General features: G+C 46.5%; 1 protein-coding gene across 4 annotated transcripts in view; it reads right to left on the bottom strand.

Annotated features, from left to right (window-relative positions):
• Window positions 1-23,828, bottom strand: part of SGCE (sarcoglycan epsilon) — a 110,229-nt gene extending 86,401 nt beyond the window's left edge. The window contains exons 1-2 of one of the 4 annotated variants that reach the window (XM_089687136.1): window positions 23,627-23,828; window positions 4,055-4,162 (exon numbers count right to left, since the gene is read on the bottom strand). In XM_089687136.1, coding sequence (XP_089543262.1) covers window positions 4,055-4,162; window positions 23,627-23,690 — 172 coding nt within the window. In that variant the 5' untranslated portion in view covers window positions 23,691-23,828. The remainder of the gene's footprint in view (window positions 1-4,054; window positions 4,163-23,626) is intronic. The other 3 variants (XM_089687138.1, XM_089687137.1, XM_089687139.1) reach the window with 3 other exon arrangements.
• Window positions 23,829-25,317: the final 1,489 nt, after the last annotated feature.

Genomic DNA, 25,317 nt, shown 5'->3' on the forward strand with positions numbered 1-25,317 from the left:
CATATGAATGACCGATTTTCTATGCGGTGGTATGACGGTCGTACGAAAAAAAATCTATCAAGCGCTATCACGCATGAGCGGAAACAGAAGATGACCCGGATGCTTATGTCCAAGGAATCTTCGTAAACACGAACGAAAAATCCAAATGTTAAAAGTAGATTGGCCTAAAGAGATAATGAAACCAGAATTCTGCAGATTATATTTTATGTATCACTATTTATGTACAGTTGTGTTCAAAATAATAGCAGTGTGTTGAAAAAAATGAATAAAGCTCAAAATCCTTCTAATAGCTTTTATTTCCATCCACACAAATGCATTGGGAACACGACACATTCTATTCCAAATCAAAACATGAAGAAAAAGAGATCAAATTTGTGTTGTTCCTCTAAAAAAATTGAAGAAAAGTGAATATTAGACGGTTCAAAAAAATAGCAGTGTTTGTATTCTTCTTTACAAACTCAAACATTCACTATATAAACTGAAAAATGTTTGAAGATTTTGCTTTCCTTTGAATCACTTAATGAATATTTGGTTGTAGTCGCACTGTTTCTGAGAACTGCTGTACATCTGTGTTGCATGGAGTCACCCAACTTCTGGCCCCTGTGATCAGGTATTCCAGCCCAGGATGATTGGACTACATTCCACAGTTCTTCTCTATTTCTTGGTTTTGCCTCAGAAACTGCATTTTTGATGTCACCCCACAAGTTTTCTAATGGATTAAGATCCGGGGATTGGGCTGGCCACTCCATAACGTCAATGTTGTTGGTCTGGAACCAAGATGTTGCACATTTACTGGTGTGTTTGGGGTTGTTGTCTTGTTGGAACACCCATTTCAAGGGCATTTCCTCTTCATAAGGCAGCCATGACCTTTTCAAGTATTCTGATGTATTCAAACTGATCCATGATCCCTGGTATGCGATAAATAGGCCCAACACTGTAGTATGATAAACATCCCCATATCATGATGCTTGCACCACCATGCTTCACTGTCTTCACAGTGTACTGTGGCTTGAATTCAGTGTTTGGGGGTCGTCTGACAAACTGTCTCCGGCCACTAGACCCAAAAAGAACAATCTTACTTTCATCAGTCCACAAAATGTTGCGCCATTTCTCTTTAGGCCAATGTGCTCTTTGGCAAATTGTAACCTCTTCAGCACGTCTTTTTTCCAACAGTGGGACTTTGCGGGGGCTTCTTGCAGATAGCTTGGCTTCACATAGGCGTCTTCTAATTGTAACAGTCCTCACAGGGAACGTCACACCTTCTTTCATCTTCCTGGAGCTGATTGTTGGCTGAGTCCTTGCCATTTTGGCTATTCTATCCATTCGAATGGTAGTTTTTCGCTTTCTTCCACGTCTTTCAGGTTTTGGTTGCCATTTTAAAGCATTTGTGATCATTTTAACTGAGCAGCCTATCATTTTCTGCACTTCTTTAAGTTTTCCCCTCTCCAATCAACGTTTTAATCAAGGTACGCGGTTCTTCTGAACAATGTCTGGAATGACCCATTTTCCTCAGAATTTCAGAGAGAAATGCACTGTAACCAGCATGTACAACATTTGCTGCCTTCCTTCCTTAAATAAGGGCAATAATTGCCACCTATTTTTCAAAGAATGAATGACCTCACTAATAGAACTCCACACTGCTATTATTTTGAACATGCCCCTTTCAATTAGTGATTCAATGACACAGAATCAGCAGCATGCATGTCATGACTGTTGGGTCTGTTGGATTTCTATTACTCTACTACACCTGCTAGTAAATTATTTGCCATGTAGAAATATCATTTCTACCAAAAACAGTGATTGATCCAGTTAGTGATGTCTGACTGCTATTATTTTGAACACAACTGTATATAGGTCATGTAATAAATGATATTATACTCATTGCTGGTCATTGTTATGTATATCACTCGTTCTGGCCGGAAGGGCGTGGCTACGAGGTCACATGCACACCACCTCACTTCCACTTGTACGCAAGACGTCAACACTATGTATTGCCCGACGAACAATTTTTTTAGATTGGTTAATGTGGGACATGATTTCGACTAACGAACAAATGCCTCTCGGTCGTCGGATGACCGATCTGTCGATTTTCTAATCGTGTATTCCCGCCTTTATTTGAAATGATGCCTTTTGTCCACACCACTAGGGCAGCCCATTGATTTAAAGTGATACTAAGCCCTGGTTCACATCGGATCCAACTATGAAATCGTGTGACTTCACTTGGAGTTGCACAATTTCAAAGTCGCATGTCGCATGTCAAGCCATTCAGGGATCTTGTGTGATGTCATTGACCAAATATGGCAAGTGAAGTCAGTTTGTTTTCAAATAGAAGCTGGCCGAGGATCTGAAATTTTATGTAAGTGCTATCACCGCTAAATGACAGACCTGACTTTGAAATTGCACAACTACACAAGTCGCACAATTTCAAAGCCGCATGTCAGAGAGGTTTCAGGTGCGACTTGGAAGACATCTCTGCCACTTCATTCACAGATGTCTATGCAATTCGTACCTGAAAATGCAATAAGTAGTACAGGAACTACTTTCACAATTGGTGCGATTTTGAACAGTTCTGTTGCCAACAATAGGGTGCAACTTGTTTGAAACTGTCAAATCGTGTGACAAGTCACGCCGGTGTGAACCAGGGCTAAATGTACCATTTTTTAAAAAAATAGCAAACATGTTATACTTACCTGGTCTGTATAATGGTTTTGCACAGAGCAGCACTGATTCTCCTCTTCTTGGGTCCCCTGCTGGTGTTTTTGGTTCCCCCCCCCTGCTGAGTGCCTCCATAGCAAGACACTTACTATGGGGGCACTTGTACATGCTCACTCCCTAGCCCCGCTGGACACACCCCTTGCTTCCTCCCAGTGATGTATTTAGGTTTTTTGCTGCCCTAGGCAACACAAAAATTGTCTGCCCCCACAGACACCGACCAACACCACCCCCTCCTTCCCCCTCCCATGAAGAGAGCCTGACATTGACCAACAACACCCCTGCCCCCCACCCGGGAGAGCCTTTGACTCCCCCCGCCAACCCACTCAACTTCACAACTCCAGCCATCCCCGGGAACAAGAGTCAGGCTCTCAATAAACCATCAAGCAGCCCACAGCTTCTCTCAGATCCCACCCGGTTCCCTTGGCGCACGTGTCCCTTCTTTCATTCCTTCTTCTGGGCGAAGGTGCTGCTCCCCTGAAAAATGCCACCCTAGGCAAGTGCCTTGTTTACCTTGTGGTATATACACCCCTGCTTCCTCTTCAGTGACTGTGATTGACAGCAGCGGGAGCCAGTGGCTCCGTGTTCTGCTGTTTCTCCTCCCCCCAGCTCTTATACAGCTGAGGACAGAGGGCATGTTATCATTTATAAAAAAAATAGAGAAAAAAGGTATTTATAATGTGTTCTTTAACTATACACAAATGTTTTACATTTCATTTCTATTTTAAACTGAATGGGTTGTTTTACAAGCTGAGGGTTCACATATACTAGAGCCCTCCGAGAGTTCTCAGCTCACTGGATTTCTGGCAGTTTAGTTTACGACACTCTAGTCTTGTGTCATGTGAGGCACACTTAGGGACACGCTTGTTATCACAGTAGAGGTAGGTAGACACCAAGGGTAAGATGTTTTATACACACAGTTTAGGCTGTGACTTACACATAAGGGCTCATGCATACGGGTGGAATAAAATACTGATATCTACGCAGGATCTCGCTGGCAAAACGCATCATTGTCCGCATTGTGCGCACATTTACACACCTTTAGATGCAAAGACATCCGTAAAAGGTTGACATCTATGAAATTGTTCTTCCAATCCTCTAGCTTGGTTTTCTATTCCAGCATGTACATGGGTTCACCTGTTTCCATGCGTGGGTTATCAGATCCATATAAAGCTATACGTTGTCTGGATCTGATGGCAGCACATTTTCACGCCCGTGTGCATGAGCCCTCATAACTCACCTCTTAGTATGAAGTCTCCATTGACACAGAACAGATGTAAGTGGGCTTTATTATAGACAGCATGGGGGAGGGGCGGGATTATTGATTCCAACCTAAACTCACCAGAACTCTTCTCAGCAGGATTTAGTCTGCTGAGTAGACGAAGACTCGGCCGTTTGGCCATCCAGTAAGTGGACTCGTTTTTGTCATCGGCCCAGCTTAGCAAAATCACTTTGCAGAACAAAAGAGAACAATGTCGGATTAATACAGAGACTGCAGATCTGATACAGACGAGGAGACAGATGGATTGCAGGAGGGGACTTCAGTTCTATAGTCATCACATTGCTGAGATCTCCAGGTCGGGAGGACGCTATTGCTGAGCATCTGTAGAGTGTTAGCGGCTCGTGTAAATGGTTGTTTAAGAGATCATGTGATCCTCGCCTAACCCCACATCACCCAGTCTGTGCACACGTGTTCTTGGCTGTACAGTACAATACTCTGAAGGGGACACCTGATGTAAGGGGGACTCTGATGAGGTCATCTGATGGAAGGGGAACTCTGATGAGGACACCTGATATAAGGGGGCACTCTGATTGGGACACCCAATGTTAGGGAGGACTCTGAAGGGGACTCCCAATGTAAGGGGGCACTGATGAGGACACCTGATTGAAGGAGACACTCTGATGAGGACACCTGATGGAAGGAGACACTCTGATGAGGACACCTGAAGGAAGGAGACACTCTGATGAGGACACCTAATGGAAGGAGGCACTCTGATGAGGACACCTGAAGGAAGGAGACACTCTGATGAGGACACCTGATGGAAGGAGACACTCTGATGAGGACACCGGATGGAAGGAGGCACTCTGATGGGGACATCTAATGTAAGGGGGCACTCTGATGGGGACATCAAATGTAAGGGGGCATTCTGATGGGGACATCTAATGTAAGGGGGCACTCTGATGGGGACATCTAATGTAAGGGGGCACTCTGATGGGGACATCTAATGTAAGGGGGCACTCTGATGGGGACATCTAATGTAAGGGGGCACTCTGATGGGGACATCTAATGTAAGGGGGTATACTGATGAGGACACCTGATAGAAGGGGGAACTCTGAAGGGAAAACCTAATGTAAGGGAGTTCGGTTTGGTGACACCTGATGTAAGGGGGTACTCTGATGGGACACATGATGTAATGAGGCACTGTGATGGGGACACTTGGTGGAAGGGTTTATTAATAGTGTTGGGTGCTGCAGTGACCACGGGCTGTTAACTACAGACAATCCAAGAGGAAGAATGTCACCAGCACACCAAGGAATCCTCAGAAGCTTTATTTAGTGGTCACATAATATAAACAGCAGCAACGTTTCGGAGCCACGCAGGGCACCTTTGTCCCTTCTGAGGATTCCTTGGTGTGCTGGTGACATTCTTCCACCTGGTGAAAGGGGGAACTCTAAAGGAGACATCTTATGTTAGGGGGCACTGTGATGAGGACACCTGATGTAAGTTGGAACTTTGATCGGGACACCTGATGTAAGGGGGCACTTTGATGGGGACACCTGATGTAAGGGGGAACTCTGATGGGGACACCTGATGTAAGAGGGAACTCTGATGGGGACACCTGATGTAAAAGGAACTCTGATGGGGACACCTGGTGTAAGGGGAAACTCTGATGGGGACACCTGATGTAAGGGGGAACTCTGACAGGGACACCTGATGTTAGGGGGAACTCTGACAGGGATACCTGATGTAAGGGGGAACTCTGACCGGGACACCTGATGGAAGGGGGCACTCTGATGGGGACACCTGATGTAAAAGGGCACTGTGATCGGGACACCTGATGTAAGGGGGCACTGTGATCGGGACACCTGATGTAAGGGGGCACTCTGATGGGGACACTTGATGTAAGGGGGAACTCTGATGGGGACACCCAATGTAAGGGGGAACTCTGATGGGGACACCCAATGTAAGGGGGAACTCTGATGGGGACACCTGATGTAATGGGGAACTCTGATGGGGACACCTGATGTAAGGGGGAACTCTGATGGGGACATCTGATGTAAGGGGAAACTCTGATAGGGACACCTGGTAAAAGGGGGCACTGTGATCAGGACACCTGGTGGAAGGGGGCACTCTGATGATGACACCTGATGTAAGGGGGCACTCTGATGGGGACACCTGATGGAAGGGGGCACTGTGATCTGGACACCTGATGGAAGGGGGAACTCTGATGACGACACCTGATGTAAGGGGGTGCTCTTATGGGGACATCTGATGTAAGGAGGCATGAGATTCATACCTCTTCTAGAAGAAATTTGTACTGGCCAGACTTTTTTTAATTCAATACCCCTGACATACTTCTTGTTCTATCAAGGGGATGCGTTAGCACAAGTAAGAACTTGCTTACTACAACCTAAATAACCTTCTTTTGTTACTCATATTCAGTCCTTATTTCATTCCTAAATTCCTTTTTCATCCCAAAAGAAGTGGGACCCTTGCAACTCCTCAGCACATGTTGGCTTTTCCTGGTGAATTGAAATACAATCTTATTCTGGATTCTTTAAGTGGAAAGCTGCTTTTATTCTTTAGCTTGTCTTATTTTAAGGGTAACTCCACTTTCATGGGAAAAAAATATTGTGAATAAAACACACACACACACATATATATATATATATATATATATAATATATCCAATTGCAACACAAACCATATTGTATTATATGATCAATAAAAATTATCTTTCATTTTCAATCTGCAGCGCTGTAATTTTCTGTAAAATGCAATATGGAAACCTGGAGGTGATTTGTATACAGGTGGTGTACAGAACATCCCCCAGCAATGTCATTTCCTGCTTGCTTGCGGTTGCAACAATGTATCCTTTTGTATCCGAATAAAAACATCTGTATCCGAAATGGATACAAATGGATACATTGTTGCAACCACAAGACTTCATATAAAATATAATAGCTGACTAGAATTCTTCTTCTATTTTCTTCTTCTTCTTCTTTTATTCTTATTATTCGTATGTATTGGTCCCCTGTGTGCTCTCCTGTCTCCTGTCTCTGCAGGGGACAGAAGTAATTATGGGGTAAAATGCCAGCAATAGACAGGTCGATTTTTTTTACCGTTGGTGGTAACGTCAGTCAATCGAGCGACCGATTTTTCGTTTTTTTTTTTAAACGGCCGGTTTTCGACCCGTCTATGGCCTGATTAAGACTTTCAAGTGTTACTTTTATTTTATTTAAAGTTTCTGTTCTTCCTGCTCTGTTTGTACCAATTATTTTGCACATTCTTTATCCATAATGCGTGATTACAGTTTGTATTTGCAAAAGTCCACATCCTATTATAATCCATGCAAAAGGATGTCCAAACCCAGGAACAAAACCTTATATCTGACCTCCAGCCTTTCCTTCAGTCTGGCACGGTTGTCCCGGCTCCTCTCCTGGACTGAGATGACTTCCTCTGATTTCACTGCATACTGTGAGCTTCCCACAATGTGCATTAGAAGCTGCAGCAAATCAGATACTACCTGGCTGGAGGACTCCTCAGCATCATTTATCACAGCTTGACTATGCCTGGTCCACCCCTTTCATTCACTGGATTTCAGATCCTTCAATCATGGGGGCTCAGCATCAAATGTGGGCATTACCGGGAAGGGAGGGGGGGTCTGCATGCAAATACAGTCTTCCTCCTCCAGACTGACACCCACCTATCAAGGCATTTTAATATTTGTATAACTCCTCCCAAAATCCAGCTCACTGCTTGCTTCAGAGCTGAGGGCCCTTGACAGGAGTACTGAGGCAGGGTGCTGTGATGTTTTCAGGAAGCTATGTACATCCCCCCTTTTTGCCAGCCACTTCCACCAGCCATGATCCGCTTACATTACATAGAGAAGCACAGAGACCCAGTGCTGAGATCACTGGATCCAAAATAAGGTCTGTATTATTATTTATTACAGGTACTTATACAACACCATCACATCACATTATACATTCACATCAGTACCTAACCCTCAAGGGGCGTACAATCTAAGGTCCCTAACTCACATTCATACATACACATACTAGGGACAATTTAGACAGGAGCCAATTAACCTACCAGCATGTCTTTGGAGTGTGGGAGGAATCCCCTCTAGGAACAGGGAGAACATGAAAACTCCAGGCAGGTGGTGCCATGGTTGGGATTCAAACCAACGACCCTAGTACTGCCAGGCGGAAGTGCTAACCATTTAGCCACTGTGCTGCCCAATAAAGCTGCTAGAACGGCCCAGCCAATCACCAGACTTGAATCCAATAGAACATCTATGGAAAGAACTAAAGATCGGAGTTCATAGAAGAGGCCCACAGAACCTCCAAGATTTGAAGACTGTTTCTGGGGAACAATGGGCCAAAATCACACCTGAGCAATGCCACTAGTTTCTCCATACAGGAGAAATCTTGAAGCTGTCATTACCAACAAAGGATTTTGTACAAAGTATTAAAAAAAATTTGCGTTAGCGTGTTCAATACTTTTTCCCTGTTTCATTCCAATTATTAAACAGAAATAAATTTCTGAACTTATTTGTTTTGGTTTCTTAGTATGTATGGATTGCATGGGTTGTTACCGATATGTGGTGAAAATTTCATGTCAATAGCATCTTTATAAATGTATTTACTAAGAAAAATGGTGATGTGTTCAATACTTATTTTACTCGCTGTGTACACGTATATATATATATTGTTTATATTGATTATAAACAATCATTTAATTTGCACAGTTATATGTGATCTACAAATCCAATTTATATGCGAGAAATAAAATATATATATATAAGACGTGTGTAATTGTTAACGTACATAAAAAATGTGCAAATGTACCCATCACAAGTGGATGACATACGTGATTGTCAACAACATATATAGATAGCGATCAAAATCTTAAAGTTTTACTAAACCCCGAACCTTGCATTCACTATATCTGGTCTCCCCGGACCCTGCATTCACTATATCTGGTCTCCCCGGACCCTGCATTCACTATATCTGGTCACCCCGGACCCTGCATTCACTATATCTGGTTTCCCCGGACCCTGCATTCACTATATCTGGTCTCCCCGGACCCTGCATTCACTATATCCGGTCTCCCCGGACCCTGCATTCAATATATCCGGTCTCCCCAGACTCTGCATTCACTATATCTGCTCTCCCCGGACCCTGCATTCACTATATCTGGTCTCCCCGGACCCTGCATTCACTATATCTGGTCTCCCCGGACCCTGCATTCACTATATCTGGTCTCCCCGGATTCTGCATTCACTATATCTGGTCTCCCAGGACCCTGCATTCACTATATCTGATCTCCCAGGACCCTGCATTCACTATATCTGGTCACCCCGGACCCTGCATTCACTATATCCGGTCTCCCCGGACCCTGCATTCACTATATTCGCTCTCCAGGACCCTGCATTCACTATATCCGCTCTCCCCGGACCCTGCATTCACTATATCCGCTCTCCCCGGACCCTGCATTCACTATATCCGGTCTCTCAGGACCCTGCATTCACTATATCTGGTCTCTCAGGACCCTGCATTCACTATATCTGGTCTCCCTGAAACCTGCATTCACTATATCTGGTCTCCCCAGACCCTGCATTCACTATATCTGGTCTCCCCGGACCCTGCATTCACTATATCTGGTCTCCCAGGACCCTGCATTCACTATTATCTGGTCTTCCCGGACCCCGCATTTACTATAACTGCTCTCCCAGGACCCTGCATTCACTATATCCGCTCTCCCCGGACCCTGCATTCACTATATCCGGTCTCGCCGGACCCTGCATTCACTATATCCGGTCTCCCCGGACCCTGCATTCACTATATCCGGTCTCCCCGGACCCTGCATTCACTATATCCGGTCTCGCCGGACCCTGCATTCACTATATCCGGTCTCCCCATACCCTGCATTCACTATATCTGGTCTCCCTGGACCCTGCATTCACTATATCCGGTCTCCCCGGACCCTGCATTCAATATATCCGGTCTCCCCAGACTCTGCATTCACTATATCTGCTCTCCCCGGACCCTGCATTCACTATATCTGGTCTCCCCGGACCCTGCATTCACTATATCTGGTCTCCCCGGACCCTGCATTCACTATATCTGGTCTCCCCGGATTCTGCATTCACTATATCTGGTCTCCCAGGACCCTGCATTCACTATATCTGATCTCCCAGGACCCTGCATTCACTATATCTGGTCACCCCGGACCCTGCATTCACTATATCCGGTCTCCCCGGACCCTGCATTCACTATATTCGCTCTCCAGGACCCTGCATTCACTATATCCGCTCTCCCCGGACCCTGCATTCACTATATCCGCTCTCCCCGGACCCTGCATTCACTATATCCGGTCTCTCAGGACCCTGCATTCACTATATCTGGTCTCTCAGGACCCTGCATTCACTATATCTGGTCTCCCTGAAACCTGCATTCACTATATCTGGTCTCCCCAGACCCTGCATTCACTATATCTGGTCTCCCCGGACCCTGCATTCACTATATCTGGTCTCCCAGGACCCTGCATTCACTATTATCTGGTCTTCCCGGACCCCGCATTTACTATAACTGCTCTCCCAGGACCCTGCATTCACTATATCCGCTCTCCCCGGACCCTGCATTCACTATATCCGGTCTCGCCGGACCCTGCATTCACTATATCCGGTCTCCCCGGACCCTGCATTCACTATATCCGGTCTCCCCGGACCCTGCATTCACTATATCCGGTCTCGCCGGACCCTGCATTCACTATATCCGGTCTCCCCATACCCTGCATTCACTATATCTGGTCTCCCTGGACCCTGCATTCACTATATCTGGTCTCCCCGGACCCTGCATTCACTATATCCGGTCTCCCCGGACCCTGCATTCACTATATCTGGTCTCCCCGGACCCTGCATTCACTATATCCGGTCTCCCCGGACCCTGCATTCACTATATCTGGTCTCCCCGGACCCTGAATTCACTATATTTGGTCCCCCAGACCCGGCATTCACTATATCTGCTCTCCCTGGACCCTGCATTTACTCAGTACATGGAAATGCAATTATTTTAGTAAATATAAATCGATAAATATCTTTTCTCATCAGCAGTATAGAGCAGTCTTGTGACTTCTATCAGTGTCCAGCAGAGCTATAAGCCTGTATGACCCCTGACCCTCTTTCTGGACAGTGCTGATTGGCCCTGTGCTGATCACATGCACTCTCCCAAATAAAAAAACTCTCTAGCAATACACACTAAACTGAGCAGTTGCAGCTTGCCCCTAAGGCTCTCTTCTATCAGAAAATGGATTGGGGGCACTGGAAGAAGGGGAAAATCAGTGAAGTCAGGATCAATCAGCCTTTTTACACAATGCAGAGGATTAACCCCTTAGGTTCCACAGTGAGTATAACAAGCATGCTTTCCTGCATATACAGACTGATTGTACTGTTGTGGGTTTAGTAACACTGTAATGTATATCTATACGTGATCTTTTTGACATGCGTGTATTTTTGTTTTGCAGATAAAGATCACATAAAGATATACATTTAGGTTTTGATCGCTGTCCATATATGTTGCCAACAATCACGCATGTCATCCTCTTTTGATGGGCGCATTTGCCTGTTTATGATACACATTTACAATTACATGTCTTATATATTTATGTTTGTTTTGTACGTTTTGTCTAATATGAGTATTTTCTATGATTGTAAGCACCATCTAGTGGCCATAATGCAGTATTTTACCAGAAACAGCTTAATCAGGAAAATACCACATTATGGCCACTAGATGGCACCAACGACACACTAAATTTATTTTATAATGAGACCCCCCCCCCCCCCATAGTTTCATCCAATTAGGGTTTAGATCTACTGTAACATAACGAAATGTGGAAGAGCAAGCAAATGTAAAAACTTTGGATTGAAATGTTTGCTCACAGTGACCACACAGGAAGTAAGACGTATTCACCAACATGGAGACACCGTAGCAAACAGTGATCTACGGCAACGTTATGTCGTCTGTTTTTGTTCTTTTATTTGGATCTAAAAATGGTAACAATATCTGTCAGCTCTAATAGGAAATAGACGGCGCTGCCAACATTCCTACCGTGGGTGCAGTCAGTAAGAATTTATTTTCCTTTTATTTCGCCATGTCAGCCGATTTTGTGTTTGAAAGGGAAAGCGGAATCGTCCTGTAAAGTTTATGTAATGAGATCATTGATGGACGGTATAAACGTGTGCAGCCTGTGATATGTGCGAGGGCGGAATGTGTGCGACGTGTCATTTTACACGCAGCTGGATACTAGTCTATGGGGCCCATCTACACAGCTGGATACTAGTCTATGGGGACCATTCACACAGCTGTATACTAGTCTATGGGGCCCATCCACACAGCTGTATACTAGTCTCTGGGGCCCATCCACACAGCTGTATACTAGTCTATGGGGCCCATCCACACAGCTGTATACTAGTCTCTGGGGCCCATCCACACAGCTGTATACTAGTCTATGGGGCCTATCCACACTGCTGTATACTAGTCTATGGGGCCCATCCACACAGCTGTATGCTAGTCTATGGGGCCCATCCACACAGCTGTATACTAGTCTAGGGGCCCATCCACACAGCTGTATACTAGTCTATGGGGCCCATCCACACAGCTGTATACTAGTCTATGGGGCCCATCCACACAGCTGTATACTAGCCTATGGGGCCCATCCACACAGCTGTATATTAGTCTAGTTGCCCATCCACACAGCTGTATGCTAGTCTATGGGGACCATCCACACAGCTGTATACAGGTCTAGGGGCCCATCCACACAGCTGTATACTAGCCTATGGGGCCCATCCACACAGCTGTATATTAGTCTAGGGGCCCATCCACACAGCTGTATACAGGTCTAGGGGACCATCCACACAGCTGTATACAGGTCTAGGGGCCCATCCACACAGCTATGTGTAGCAGCATAAAAACAGATTTATCCTTTAGCCTTTTCTTCTACTTTAATGCATGCAGTGTAGGTACCTGAACTTGACCTTTTGCCATCTTTGTACAGCAGAGCTCAGACTGGTAGAACGAGAAGCAGCACAAGGTGCCAGAAGTGCTAAGAAGGAACAGGCTGACAGGTGGAGAGAGCAAAGTGACAGAGAGATGAGCTTGTCAGTACACTGCTTGTCTTTTCACTGTCCAATCGCAGACTGGGGGAGGGACAAGACCTGTAAATGTTACTTTGCTGCAACATAGAAATATCCATTCACCTGCTCGACAGGGCTGTCTTGTGTAGCAGAGCCATGTAAATTTCAAGACTGGATGGACAGAAATACAACCCCTGCAGCAGCATAAGTACCTGAACTTGAGCTTTTGCCATCCCGGTACAGCACAGCTCAGACTGGTAGAAGGAGAAGCAGCACAAGGAGCAGGCTGTTAGGAGGAGAGAGCAGAGTGAGCTTTTTATTCCGCTGCTTGCCCTTTCACTGTCCAGTCACAGGCTTGATGAAGGACGGGACCACTTATAAAGATCTGTTCTTCTGCCCTGCCAGACAGGGCTGTACTGCGTGGCAGAGCTGTGTAAATCTAATGACTGGATTAGGGGCGGACTGACAACTCATGGGGCCCCTGGGCAACAGGGGATCATGGGGCCCCTGTGTCCTTGCCCAAACTCAAAAAAGCCTATGAGAAAGGTACCGGGGCATCTCATGGGGCCCCCTACTGACCCCGGGCCCTCGGGCGGTGCCCGAGTTTCCAAATGGTCAGTCCGCCCCTGGCCTGGATGGACAGAAATACAGATCCTTTGGGAAGGTACAACATCCCCGTGTATGTGTGTCCCCTGTGTAGCCGTTTGCTGGAGTTCAGCTTTAGATATAAAAGTGTATTCCTGCCACCTGCACACACGCATTGTAGAATGACTTCAGGAAGAGTCTCCCTGAGTTCCGTGTATCCAGACAACACGCCGACTGCGCAATCTGGCTCGGCTTTCCCTTATTTGGCCAAATATTAGTTGCATCTGTGTTGTGCCAATGCCACTAAACACAGAGGGGAGGGGGAGGGGCGGATCCCTCCAACGGATATCAAGACCCATAGAAAACCGGCCAACGCTGCCAGCCTTAAAGTGACATTACACCATGGATTATAGAAAATGATTCCGGTATGAATTCTTCATTTACAAAAGCCCCTTCGATTTGGCTCGGTTCACACCTGTACAGTTTGCATTTCATCCATTCCTGCAGTGTGTTTTGCGATGCGTTTTTTTCACGTGTTTTTTGATGCGTTTTGCTTTTTTTATGGGTTTTTTTGGCCAACTTGTTGCTGGGCAGATTAATATGTGAAACGCATCAAAAACGCATAAAAAAAATCACTCTGTGCAGCGTCTCCATTGAAGTCTATTGAACCAAAATGCAACATTTTTTGCGTTTAAAAAAGTCCATGACCCTTTTTAAAAAATCGCACCGGGTGAACGTGTCCCATAGGAAATTATGATAAATGGACTGTAGTGTGCAGGGGCGGACTGACAACTCATGGGGCCCCCGGGCAATAGGGGATCATGGGGCCCCTGTGTCCTCGCCCAAACTCAAAAAAGTCTATGAAAAAGGTACCAGGAGCATCTCATGGGGCCCCCTACTGACCCCGGGCCCTCGGCAGTGCCCGAGTTTCCAAATGGTCAGTCCGCCCCTGGTAGTGCGTTTCTGCAAAATGCTTAGGTGTGAACCAGGCCTTACCCCCCCCCCCCCCCCTTAAATCTACAATTTCATTTTTTGCTGATGTGACCTGAATTCCTGTTGGAGGGTGACTACGTTCATTCTCCATGGTTCCCCTGTATGTAGGAATGTAGCCACCCTCTCTTGCTCACCCCAGAGACGAACTAAACACTATGGGATGCGCAGTGTGCAGAGAGCCGTGTACATGACTACAACTAAGGTGCACTGCTTGTTCCAAACAAGCAGAAGTGAGGGGGAAAAGGAGAGGGTCAGGAGTTCAAATGTTACAAAGAGGCAGAAAAACACAGAAATGATTTCAAGGAATATAGATTACAAGGCCATTAAGTCTTGGTTGTGTATGGATTATTGTAGGAGAATAAAGATGTTTAGTGTCACTTTATCCCAGCTCCATCTACCTGCTCTGGTCTATGGCTGCGTTCACACCTGTGCGTAAATGTGTGCAAACGTGAGCCTTTCTGCATGAACCATTCAAACAATGCATGTCGTCCTCGTGGTGTCATTCATTGATGTCACCCAGTGAATCCCTGTTCTCTAATAGAGAATTTCCCATCACATCGATCCCCGAGACAAGAAGCTGATGTTTCCCATGGGGATGCAGACAATTACAGATACTGGACTGATGATCTAACCCTCCCCAAAACTAACCAACAACAACCAAAAAAGTTCTGGCTGGAGTCCCCCTTTAAGGGCCAGTTCACACCATAGATATGCAGTCCGGATGCGTTCTGGATCTGTTTCTGAATGCACGTTTGTGTTTTTGATGAATTCTAGTGCATATTTTCCCCTATGGTTTTGCCTTTTAGTGATGTGCAGGGGAGGACTGACAACTCATGGGGCCCCCCGGGCAATAGGGGATCATGGGGCCCCTGTGTCCTTGCCCAAACTCAAAAAAACCTATGAAAAAGGTACCAGGGGCATCTCATGGGGCCCCCTACTGACCCCGGGCCCTCGGGCAGTGCCCGAGTTTCCAAGTTTCCACCCCTGGTGACGTGTGTTCATGTGCATTTTTTATGTGTTTAGGTGCATCCTGGTGCTTTCAGGTGCGTTGTTCATGCGTTTTGCTGCGTTCCAGTACAATCCAGTAATTTTTTTTTTCTCTGCACTGGAACTGACTACACTGGTGTGAACTGTGCCTTTTGAAACCATATAACCTACTATCCATGCATTTTTGATGCAGAAAAAAATGCACCGGACTGCATGTGGTGTGAACTCCAGGCACAAAACCTATGTGTTTTCCGCTGCATTTTGCAGAAATACACAACAGTCCATTTAACATGATTTCCTATGGGACAGGTTCACATCTCTCTTTTGGAAAGGGTCAGGGACTTTTTTTAAGAGCAAATCTTTGCGTTTTTGGTTCAATAGACTTCAATGGAGATGCTGCAGAAAAGCATGTAGCGCATTTTTTATGCGTTTTGCATTTTATCGTGCCCAGCAACAAGTTAGTAAAAAAAATCAAAACGTAGCAAAAATGTGTCAAAAATGCATGTGCAATAACTTAAAATGCAAACACAAAAAGCATTGTAGAAACACATCAAACGCAAACTGCATAGGTGCGAACCTAGCCTTAAAGTGTTACTAAACCCCGGACCCTGCAGTCACTATATCTGTTCTCCCAGGACCCTGCAGTCACTATATCTGGTCTCCCCGGACCCTGCAGTCACTATATCTGGTCTCCCCGGACCCTGTATTCACTATATCTGGTCTCCCCGGACCCTGCAGTCACTATATCTGGTTTCCCCGGACCCTGCATTCACTATATCTGGTCTCCCCGGACCCTGCAGTCACTATATCTGGTCTCCCCGGACCCTGCATTCACTATATCTGGTCTCCTTGGACTCTGCATTCACTATATCTGGTCTCCCCGGACCCTGCATTCACTATATCTGGTCTCCCCGGACCCTGCATTCACTATATCTGGTTTCCCCGGACCCTGCATTCACTATATCTGGATTCCCCGGACCCTGCATTCACTATATCTGGATTCCCCGGACCCTGCATTCACTATATCTGGTCTCCCCGGACCCTGCATTCACTATATCTGGCCTCCCCGGACCCTGCATTCACTATATATGGTCTCCCACAGTACACAGAACATGGAAATGCAATTATTTTAGTAAATATAAACTGCTAAATACCTTTTCTCAACAGCAGTATATAGCAGTTTTGTGACTTCTATCAGTGTCCAGCAGAGCACTGGTTAAAGTTTGTAGGAGGAGTTTTCATTCTGCTCTAGGAGGATGCAGAACCCTTGACCTCTGCCTGTACAGTGCTGATTGGCCCTGTGCTGATCACATGCACTCTCCCAGGAAAAAAAAAACTCTCTAACAATACACACCAAACTGAGCATGTGCAGAAGGGCTATGGGTTCATTAGCTTGGGCATTTGAACAAGAGAATGGGAAGAGAAGACAGGATCAAACAGCCTTTTTACACAATGCAGAGGGTTAACCCCTTAGGTCCCACAGTGAGTATAACAAGCATGCTTTACTGTATATACAGACTGATTGTACTGTTGTGGGTTTAGTAACACTTTAAATATATTCCTTATTAGCTACAAAGGACACAAATCCACTTCATGTGCACAACCCAGATATTGCCTTGTTAAGTAGTGGTGACGTCACTGTGCTGCACATATCCTATGCAGAGTGCAGAGCTATGGGAGGGGCCTATTAGGCTCCACCTGCTATAAACTGTCTGCAGAAAACTACAGGTGGAGGCGGAGACGAGACCAGTCCCCCTGCACACGGAGAGAGAGCAGCAGTGAGCGGTCTTTATTACAGGAAGCTCTGCACAGAGGGAAAGTCTCAGACTGGATTACTGCACAGATCTGGAGGGAATCCACAAAGCTCACCAGGGTTCAAGGAAGAATACACACGATGAATGGATTTAGACAATATTTGCTTCTCCTGGACTTCAGCTTTAATGCTCAACTCTGTTCTGTCAGTGATAAAACATGTCAGTGGGAAGTTGTATTGTATAGACAGATTTGAAGCAACTCTTTGTGTCATGTTGAATGACTGCTGAAATAAAGTCACATACAGGATAAGCCACCAAGAGCATGGAGTGTGTTTAGTGAATTCTTATGGTTCAGAGATGACCAACAGACTGCAGTCAGAACAGTGGCCCTGTAATGCACAATCCCTGTGTGGCTGATTAGGTGTGACATGTGGTTCAGGTGTATGTGTAGCAAATGACGACATTGGTGCCCATGATACTCATGGTTGTAGGATAGAACTGTTCAGCCTTTCATGTGACAGCACTGACATTAAAGTGTTACTGAACCCACAACAGTACAATCAGTCTGTATATGCAGTACAGCATGCTTGTTATACTCACTGTGGAACCTAAGGGGTTAATCATCTGCATTGTGTAAAAAGGCTGTTTGGTCCTGTTTTCTCTGCTCATCACCTTCTTCTACTGTCCCCAATCCATTTGCTGATAGTACAGAGCTCTGGGAGGTACTCTGTACATGCTCAGTTTAGTGTGTATGGCTAGAGAGTTTTTCTTTTTCTTTGGAAGGGTGCATGTGATTAGTACAGGGCTTATCAGCATTGTCCAGACAGAGGGCCAGGGGATATGCAGCCTCATAGGACAATCGGAGCAGAATGGAAACTCCTCCTACAAGCTTTAACATGTGCTCAGCTGGACACTGATAGAAGTCACAAGACTGCTTTAACTGTTGAAGAGAAAAGGTATTTAGCAGTTTATATTTACTAAAATAATTGCATTTCCATGTTCTGTGTACTGTGGGAGACCAGATATAGTGAATGCAGGGTCCTGGGAGACCAGATATAGTGAATGCAGGGTCCGGGGAGACCAGATATAGTGAATGCAGGGTCCAGGGAGACCGGATATAGTGAATGCAGAATCTGAGGAGACCGGATATAGTGAATGAAGGGTCTTAGGAGACCGGATATAGTGAATGAAGGGTCTTAGGAGACCGGATATAGTGAATGCAGGGTCCGGGGAGACCGGATATAGTGAATGCAGGGTCCGGGGAGACCGGATATAGTGAATGCAGGGTCCGGGGAGACCGGATATAGTGTATGCAGGGTCCAGGGAGACCGGATATAGAGAATGCGGGGTCCGGGGAGACCGGATATAGTGAATGCGGGGTCCGGGGAGACCGGATATAGTGAATGCGGGGTCCGGGGAGACCGGATATAGTGAATGCGGGGTCCGGGGAGACCAGATATAGTGAATGCGAGGTCCGGGGAGACCGGATATAGTATAGAGCAGTGGGGGGAGTGAAGAAAAAACAGGAGTAGAAGGGCTTTCAGTTGAACATGGTGCTTTATCCCGTATGGGCAAATGTAGGTTACTTTAAAGCTGAAGTTTAATCCACTTATAATTTGCCTTCCCTGGTTCCCCATCCCCCCCTCATCAACATGATAATGACATCTGTAAATGAAATCTTTCCAATTTCATTACATACATTTTAGACCAATTGATGTCATCACTGGGTGTCTGTGCTTCTCTATGCGATGCAGGTAGATCATGGCTGGTGGGAGGGGACAACAGTGTGCTGTACATATCTTCCTGGAAACATCACAACTCCCTGCCTCAGTACTCCTCTGAAGAGCCCCCAGCCCTGATATAAGCAGTGGGCTGGCTCTTGGAAGGAATTATGCAAACATCAAAATGCTGGAAGCAGGGGTGGACTGATAACTCATGGGGGCCCCTGGGCAAAAGGGGATCATGGGGCCCCTGTGTCCTTGCCCAAACTCAAAAAAGCCTATGAAAAAGGTACCAGGGGCATCTCATGGGGCCCCCTACTGACCCCGGGCCCTCGGGCAGTGCCCTAGTTTCCAAATGGTCAGTCCGCCCCTGGCTGGATGTCAGTCTGGAGGAATGGGAATTCCTAGGCAAGCTGTATAAAGCATGCCGTAGGTAACACCCACATGTGATGCCGAGCCCCTGAGATTGAAAGATCTGAAATCCAATGAATGAAAGGGGCAGGCCAGGTACAGTCAGGCTGGGGAGGAAAGTGCTAGATGATGCTGGATGTCCTCCAGCCAGGAAATGAGACGGGTTCTATCTGACTTGCTCAGCTTCTAGTGCACATTATGAGAAGCTCACAGTGTGCAGTGAAATCAGAGGAAGTAATTTCAGTCCAGGAGAGGAGACCATACAACTGTGCCAGACTGATGGGAAGGCTGGAGGTCAACTTACTGGACAAAGTACATATTCAGTTTAATGGGGAGACATAGCAGAGAACACAGACAAAACGTTTCTTGAATATTGGATGGAGTGTGGAGCAAACTTCACTTGCTTTGGCCTGTTATGGAGATTTTCATCACTTCCTGTTCTGGAGATACAGCAGGAAGTGACATGAAATTTCTCCAAAACAAAAGAAATCTCTCGGACAGTTGTCACTGGAATATGTGTCCCCAATCGAAGATTTCCCTTTATTCCTGTTCTGGTGACAACTCCAAATTTCCGTTTTTTAATCACCAACAGCAATATAAACCCGAAAAAGACCACTTTAACACAAGGTCACATGACTTCCAGATACCCTTCAAGAGACCAGACCATTCATTTCAACAGCAATCTCCCCAAAAGATGAACTGATCATTTCACATATTGTATGGACAGGGGCGGACTGACAACTCATGGGGCCCCCGGGCAATAGGGGATCATGGGGCCCCTGTGTCCTCACCCACACTCAAACTACACCTAAAAAAGCCTATGAAAGGTATCAGGGGCATCTCATGGGGCCCCCTACTGACCCAGGGCCCTCGGACAGTGTCCGAATGGTCAGTCCACCCCTGTGTATGGATGGTATTTACCTGTGAAATCCTCCAGGGTGAAGACATCCAAAAATCCTGAGACTGGTGGCTTCCAGATGCCACCATCTTGGATGTGATGTCAGCAGCCCCAGTGGACTCAGAGCTGTCAGTCAAGTGACCCTCTATAGCACGGGTGTCAAACTCGTGGCTCTCCAGCTGTTGCCAAACTACAAGTCCCATGAGGCATTGCAAGATTGACAGTTACAAGCATGACTCCCAAAGACAGAGGCATGATGGGACTTGTGGTTTGGCAACAGCTGGAGGGCCGCCAGTTTGACATCCCTGCTCTATAGCAGGCATAGACAACCTCGGCACTCCTGCTGTGATCTCACTACAAATCCCATCATGCCTCTGCCTCTTGGAGTCATGCCTGTGACTGTCTGAGTCTTGCAATGTCTTATGGGATTTGTAGTTCCACCTCAGCTGGCATGCTGACTTTGCCTACCACTGCAATATTGTAGTCTTGTTTACCAGGTTATGTAGTGAGGGGCAGAGCAGCTGGGCCAGCACAGAGAGTAATTAGCCACTCCCAGAGAAGGAGAGGGCATGACATAGGAAGCTGCAGAGGGCTGTACTTGGGAAATTACTCTTCCTGCAGTGGTCACATTTGTAGCAAGTTCAGAGGCACGTTATAAATCAATAAAAAGCAAAGGAAAGCACTGCAAGGAAGCATTTCAGATACTTGATTCTTCTGGGCTTTAGGTAGGGATGAGCTTGGCTTTGGCTGCAGATTTGGCCCAAACCCATGTTGGGCTGCAACCGGAAGGCAACAGTGAGTGCCAGGCCAACCAACTGCTGGGTGAAGGATTCCCTACCCAATGGCTACACATATACAAAGTGGCGGGATGTACATGATATCATTAGCCTTATATATCCGGAAGCTGATTGGCCGGACATTGGGTTGGGTTTAGATCCAGATTCAGAGTGAACCAATGTTGTACCCAGAGAAGGCATCTGTCAGTGCTGGGCCAATCAGTTGCGGGATGATACATTCCCTTCCCAATGGCTACACATACATAAAGTGTCCGGATGTACATGACATCATTAACCTAATATAGCCGGCAGCTGATTGGCCGGACATTGGGTTGGGTTTTGCTTCAGATTCAGGTTGAACCAATGTTGAACCTGGAGATGTCATGAGCATCCCTACCACTTTGTGTACATGCATCTGATTGGCCCAACACTGACAGCTGTCTTTCAGATTCGGCCCAACATGGGACCAGACCAAATTTGGAACCACATCCAAGCTCAATGCCTGGCCAATCAGCTGCTGGCTATAATAGATCAATGATGTCATGAGCATCTCACAACATTTTGTGTACATACAACTTATTGGCCAGGCACTGAGCTTGGGTTTGGTTCCAGATTTGGTCTGACCCCATGTTAGGCTGAACTTGAAAGGCAGCTGTCAGTGGCGGGCCAATCAGCTGCATGTACATAAAGTAGTAGGGATGCTCATGACATCATTGACCTAATATAGTCAGTAGCTGATTGGACAGGCAATGACAGCTTACTTCCAGGTTTAGACCAAACTGATGATCACCACTAGTGACAGGGTCTCTTCAAAGGTCCTCCAACCCAAAGGTTCTCCAAAGGTCAATGATGTCAGGAGCATCCTCCACACTCTGCTCATGTGCAACCATTGGGTAGGGAATCCCTTGCCCACAGCTGATTGGCCCAACATTGACATCTGCTTTCCAGGTTCAGTTCAACATGGGTTTGGTTTCAGATTTGGTCTGACCCCATGTTCGGCTGAACTTGAACGACAACTGTCAGTGGTGGGCCAATCAGCTGCATGTACACAAAGTGGTAGGGATGCACATGACATCATTGACCTAATATAGTCGACAGCTGATTGGACAGGCAGTGACAGCTTACTTCCAGGTTCAGACCAAACCCAAGATCACTACTAGTGACAGGGTCTCTTCAAAGGTCCTCCAACCCAAAGGTTCTCCAAAGGTCAATGATGTCAGGAGCATCCTCCATACTCTGCTTATATCCAACCATTGGGTAGGGAATCCCTTGCCCACAACTGATTGGCCCAATATTGACATCTGCTTTCCAGGTTCAGTTCAACATGGGTTTGGTTCTAGATTTGGTCTGACCCCATGTTGGGCTGATCCCGAAAGGCAGCTGTCAGTGCCGGGCCGATCAGCTGAATATACACAGAGGGGTGAGGATGCTCATGACATCACTGAACTAATATAGCTGACAACTGATTGGCCTGGCACTGACAGCTTACTTCTGGGTTTGGCCCAAACCCAAGCTCATCACTAATGACAGGGTCTCTTCAAAGGTCCTCCAACCCAAAGGTTCTCCAAAGGTTAATGATGTCAGGAGCATCCCCAACACTCTGCTTATATGCAACCATTGGGTAGGGAATCCCTTTCCCACAGCTGATTGGCCCAACATTGACAGCTGCTTTCCAGGTTCAGTTCAACATGGGTTTGGTTCCAGATTTGGTCTGACCCCATGTTGGGCTGATCCCGAAAGGCAGCTGTCAGTGCTGGGCCAATCAGCTGCATGTACACAGAGGGGTGAGGATGCTTTTTACATCACTGAACTAATATAGCCGACAACCAGGGGCGGACTGAAAACTCATGGGGCCCCCGGGCAATAGGGGATCATGGGGCCCCTGTGTCTTTGCCCACACTCAAAGCACACCCAAAAAAGCCTATAAAAAGGTAACAGGGGCATTTCATGGGCTCGAATGGTCAGTCCGCCCCTGCCGACAACTGATTGGCCTGGCACTGACAGCTTATGTCTGGGCTCGGACCAAACCCAAGCTCATCGCTAATGACAGGGTCTCTTCAAGGGCTCTCCAATACACCAACCCTATTATACCAGACATGTCATATCAACCAATATCAAAGAAAGTAGAATATTGGTTCATAGACGCCTGCGCTGAAATACGATCGGGGTATCCGGGGGCACACCGATGTTATCACCAATGACATTTCTTTCTAGATGTTCCTCATGCAAGCAGCAGCAGAGGTGGCCATCAACATCATGCATATCCATGGGCAGCCACCAGACATCTATGCGTTACACCGGAGTCATGAAGCCAGCAGCCGCCTCTCGCTGCCCCTGCTACGGAGCAGTCATGTTTTCCATGCAGGCATGATGGGGGCAGTGAGAGGAAGAGCCTGGCTGTGTAGGGAGGAGAGGGATGCACACAGACCTGACAGTAGGAGCAGGGTACCACTCGTCATAGACGCAGGCTTCATGGCCAGCACAGGGTCCATCGATGCCCCCAGCAATCTCTTCTTCCTTCTCCCTGGTTCAGCAATAGACAGGAGCCCAGCAGTAGTAGCAGCAGCAGCAGCAGCATCCCCTCCTCTTCCTCTCCCCTCCTTCCATGTCTCCCTCCTCCCTCCACCTTCTATGGAAAGTGGGACAAGGAGCATCTCTTTCCCAGATTCCCCGTCATGCTGGGGGAGGACTAGGGCCGGGTGCTAACAGAGGCTTCACTGTCTGGGATCCGATGTTTGGGTGTGATTGGCTACATTGTATTGTATTCCCTTCATTCACGTCTCTACTGATTTGGGGGTTTGGCGATCGTTTACGCCTAAAATTAACCGGCGGCTTTCAAATGAACCTCCACAGCTGCCCATACTTCAGTCTCTGTTGCTGGGAGAAAAGAGCATCGGTGTAAAGGTGGCCATACACATCGATCTCTTCCAATCCATCTAAAGTTGACAACCCATTCAGTCAATAGGCCACACACAGGGAATCGGGTTTCAGTCGATCGTTTAGATAGGATTGTCACTTAAGCTGGTAAATGATCAATCACATACCTTCTTCCACTATATCATCTCATAATCTGATCGAAAAAACGATCGAAGTCATGAATCTGCTCTCAGCACCTTTCCTATATCTCGTGTTTCACTCTTTAGTCCCATTCACACCTGCACAACGCATTTATGCGCTTTTTTTTTTCACGCATTTCTCACACAACAGGATAGGACAGCCCAATAAACCTGAATGGACTGCCCTACGCACGACAAAAGAAGCTCCTGCACCATTTTTGGGCAGCGCCGTGGGGTTTTTTCGTACTGCGCATTTTCGTGTTTTGACGTGCGATAACGACATAGTGGCACTGCAGGTGTGATGCGCTTTTTGGTGCTTTTTTGTGCATGTGTGGGAACACATGTTTTGTCGCATGATAACATGCATGTTAAGACATGTTTAATAACAAAAAGTCAAAAATGTTGTTTTTTTTCTCAAAATTGTCTTTTTTTTTAAAGTGCAAAAAATAAAAACGCAGAGGCAATGAAATACCACCGAAAGAAAGTTCTATTTGTGGGGAAAAAAGGGCGTAAATTTCATTTGGTTGCAGCGTTGCATGACCACGCAATTATCAGTTGAAGTGACTCAGCGCTGTAATGCAAAAAATGGCCTGGTCAGGAAGGGGGGTAAATTCTTAGGAGGGCAAGTGGTTAACTGCATGTCTTGGACTCCCTTGCCCAGGGATGCCCTCAGGACAGCCAGGTGAAGGAGGAAGGATTCATCTGGGGTTTGAGACGTTACACCAAGGGGACTTCAGTGCTCCTTAATGCCGGCTGTTTAAAAAAAAAAAATCGGTTGTTCAGTAGGCCGATGTTACCTCCAACGGTAAAAAAAAAAAGGGCCGGCATTTAATTACTTCGGTCCCTGCCAGGGGTGGACTGAAAACTCATGGGGCCCCCAGACAATAGGGGATCATGGGGCCCCTGTGTCCTTGCCCAAACTCAAAAAAGCCTATGAAAAAGGTACCAGGGGCATCTCATGGGGACCCCTACTGGCCCTGGGCCCTCGGGCAGTGCCCGAGTTTCCAAATGGTCAATCCGCCCCTGGTCCCTGCAGAGAGCTCTGCTATTATATTATTATATT

The sequence above is a fragment of the Staurois parvus genome, unplaced genomic scaffold (genome assembly GCF_062004578.1).
Source record: "Staurois parvus isolate SC_StPar_1 unplaced genomic scaffold, SC_StPar_1.0 ptg000418l, whole genome shotgun sequence".
Taxonomy (NCBI): domain Eukaryota; kingdom Metazoa; phylum Chordata; class Amphibia; order Anura; family Ranidae; genus Staurois; species Staurois parvus.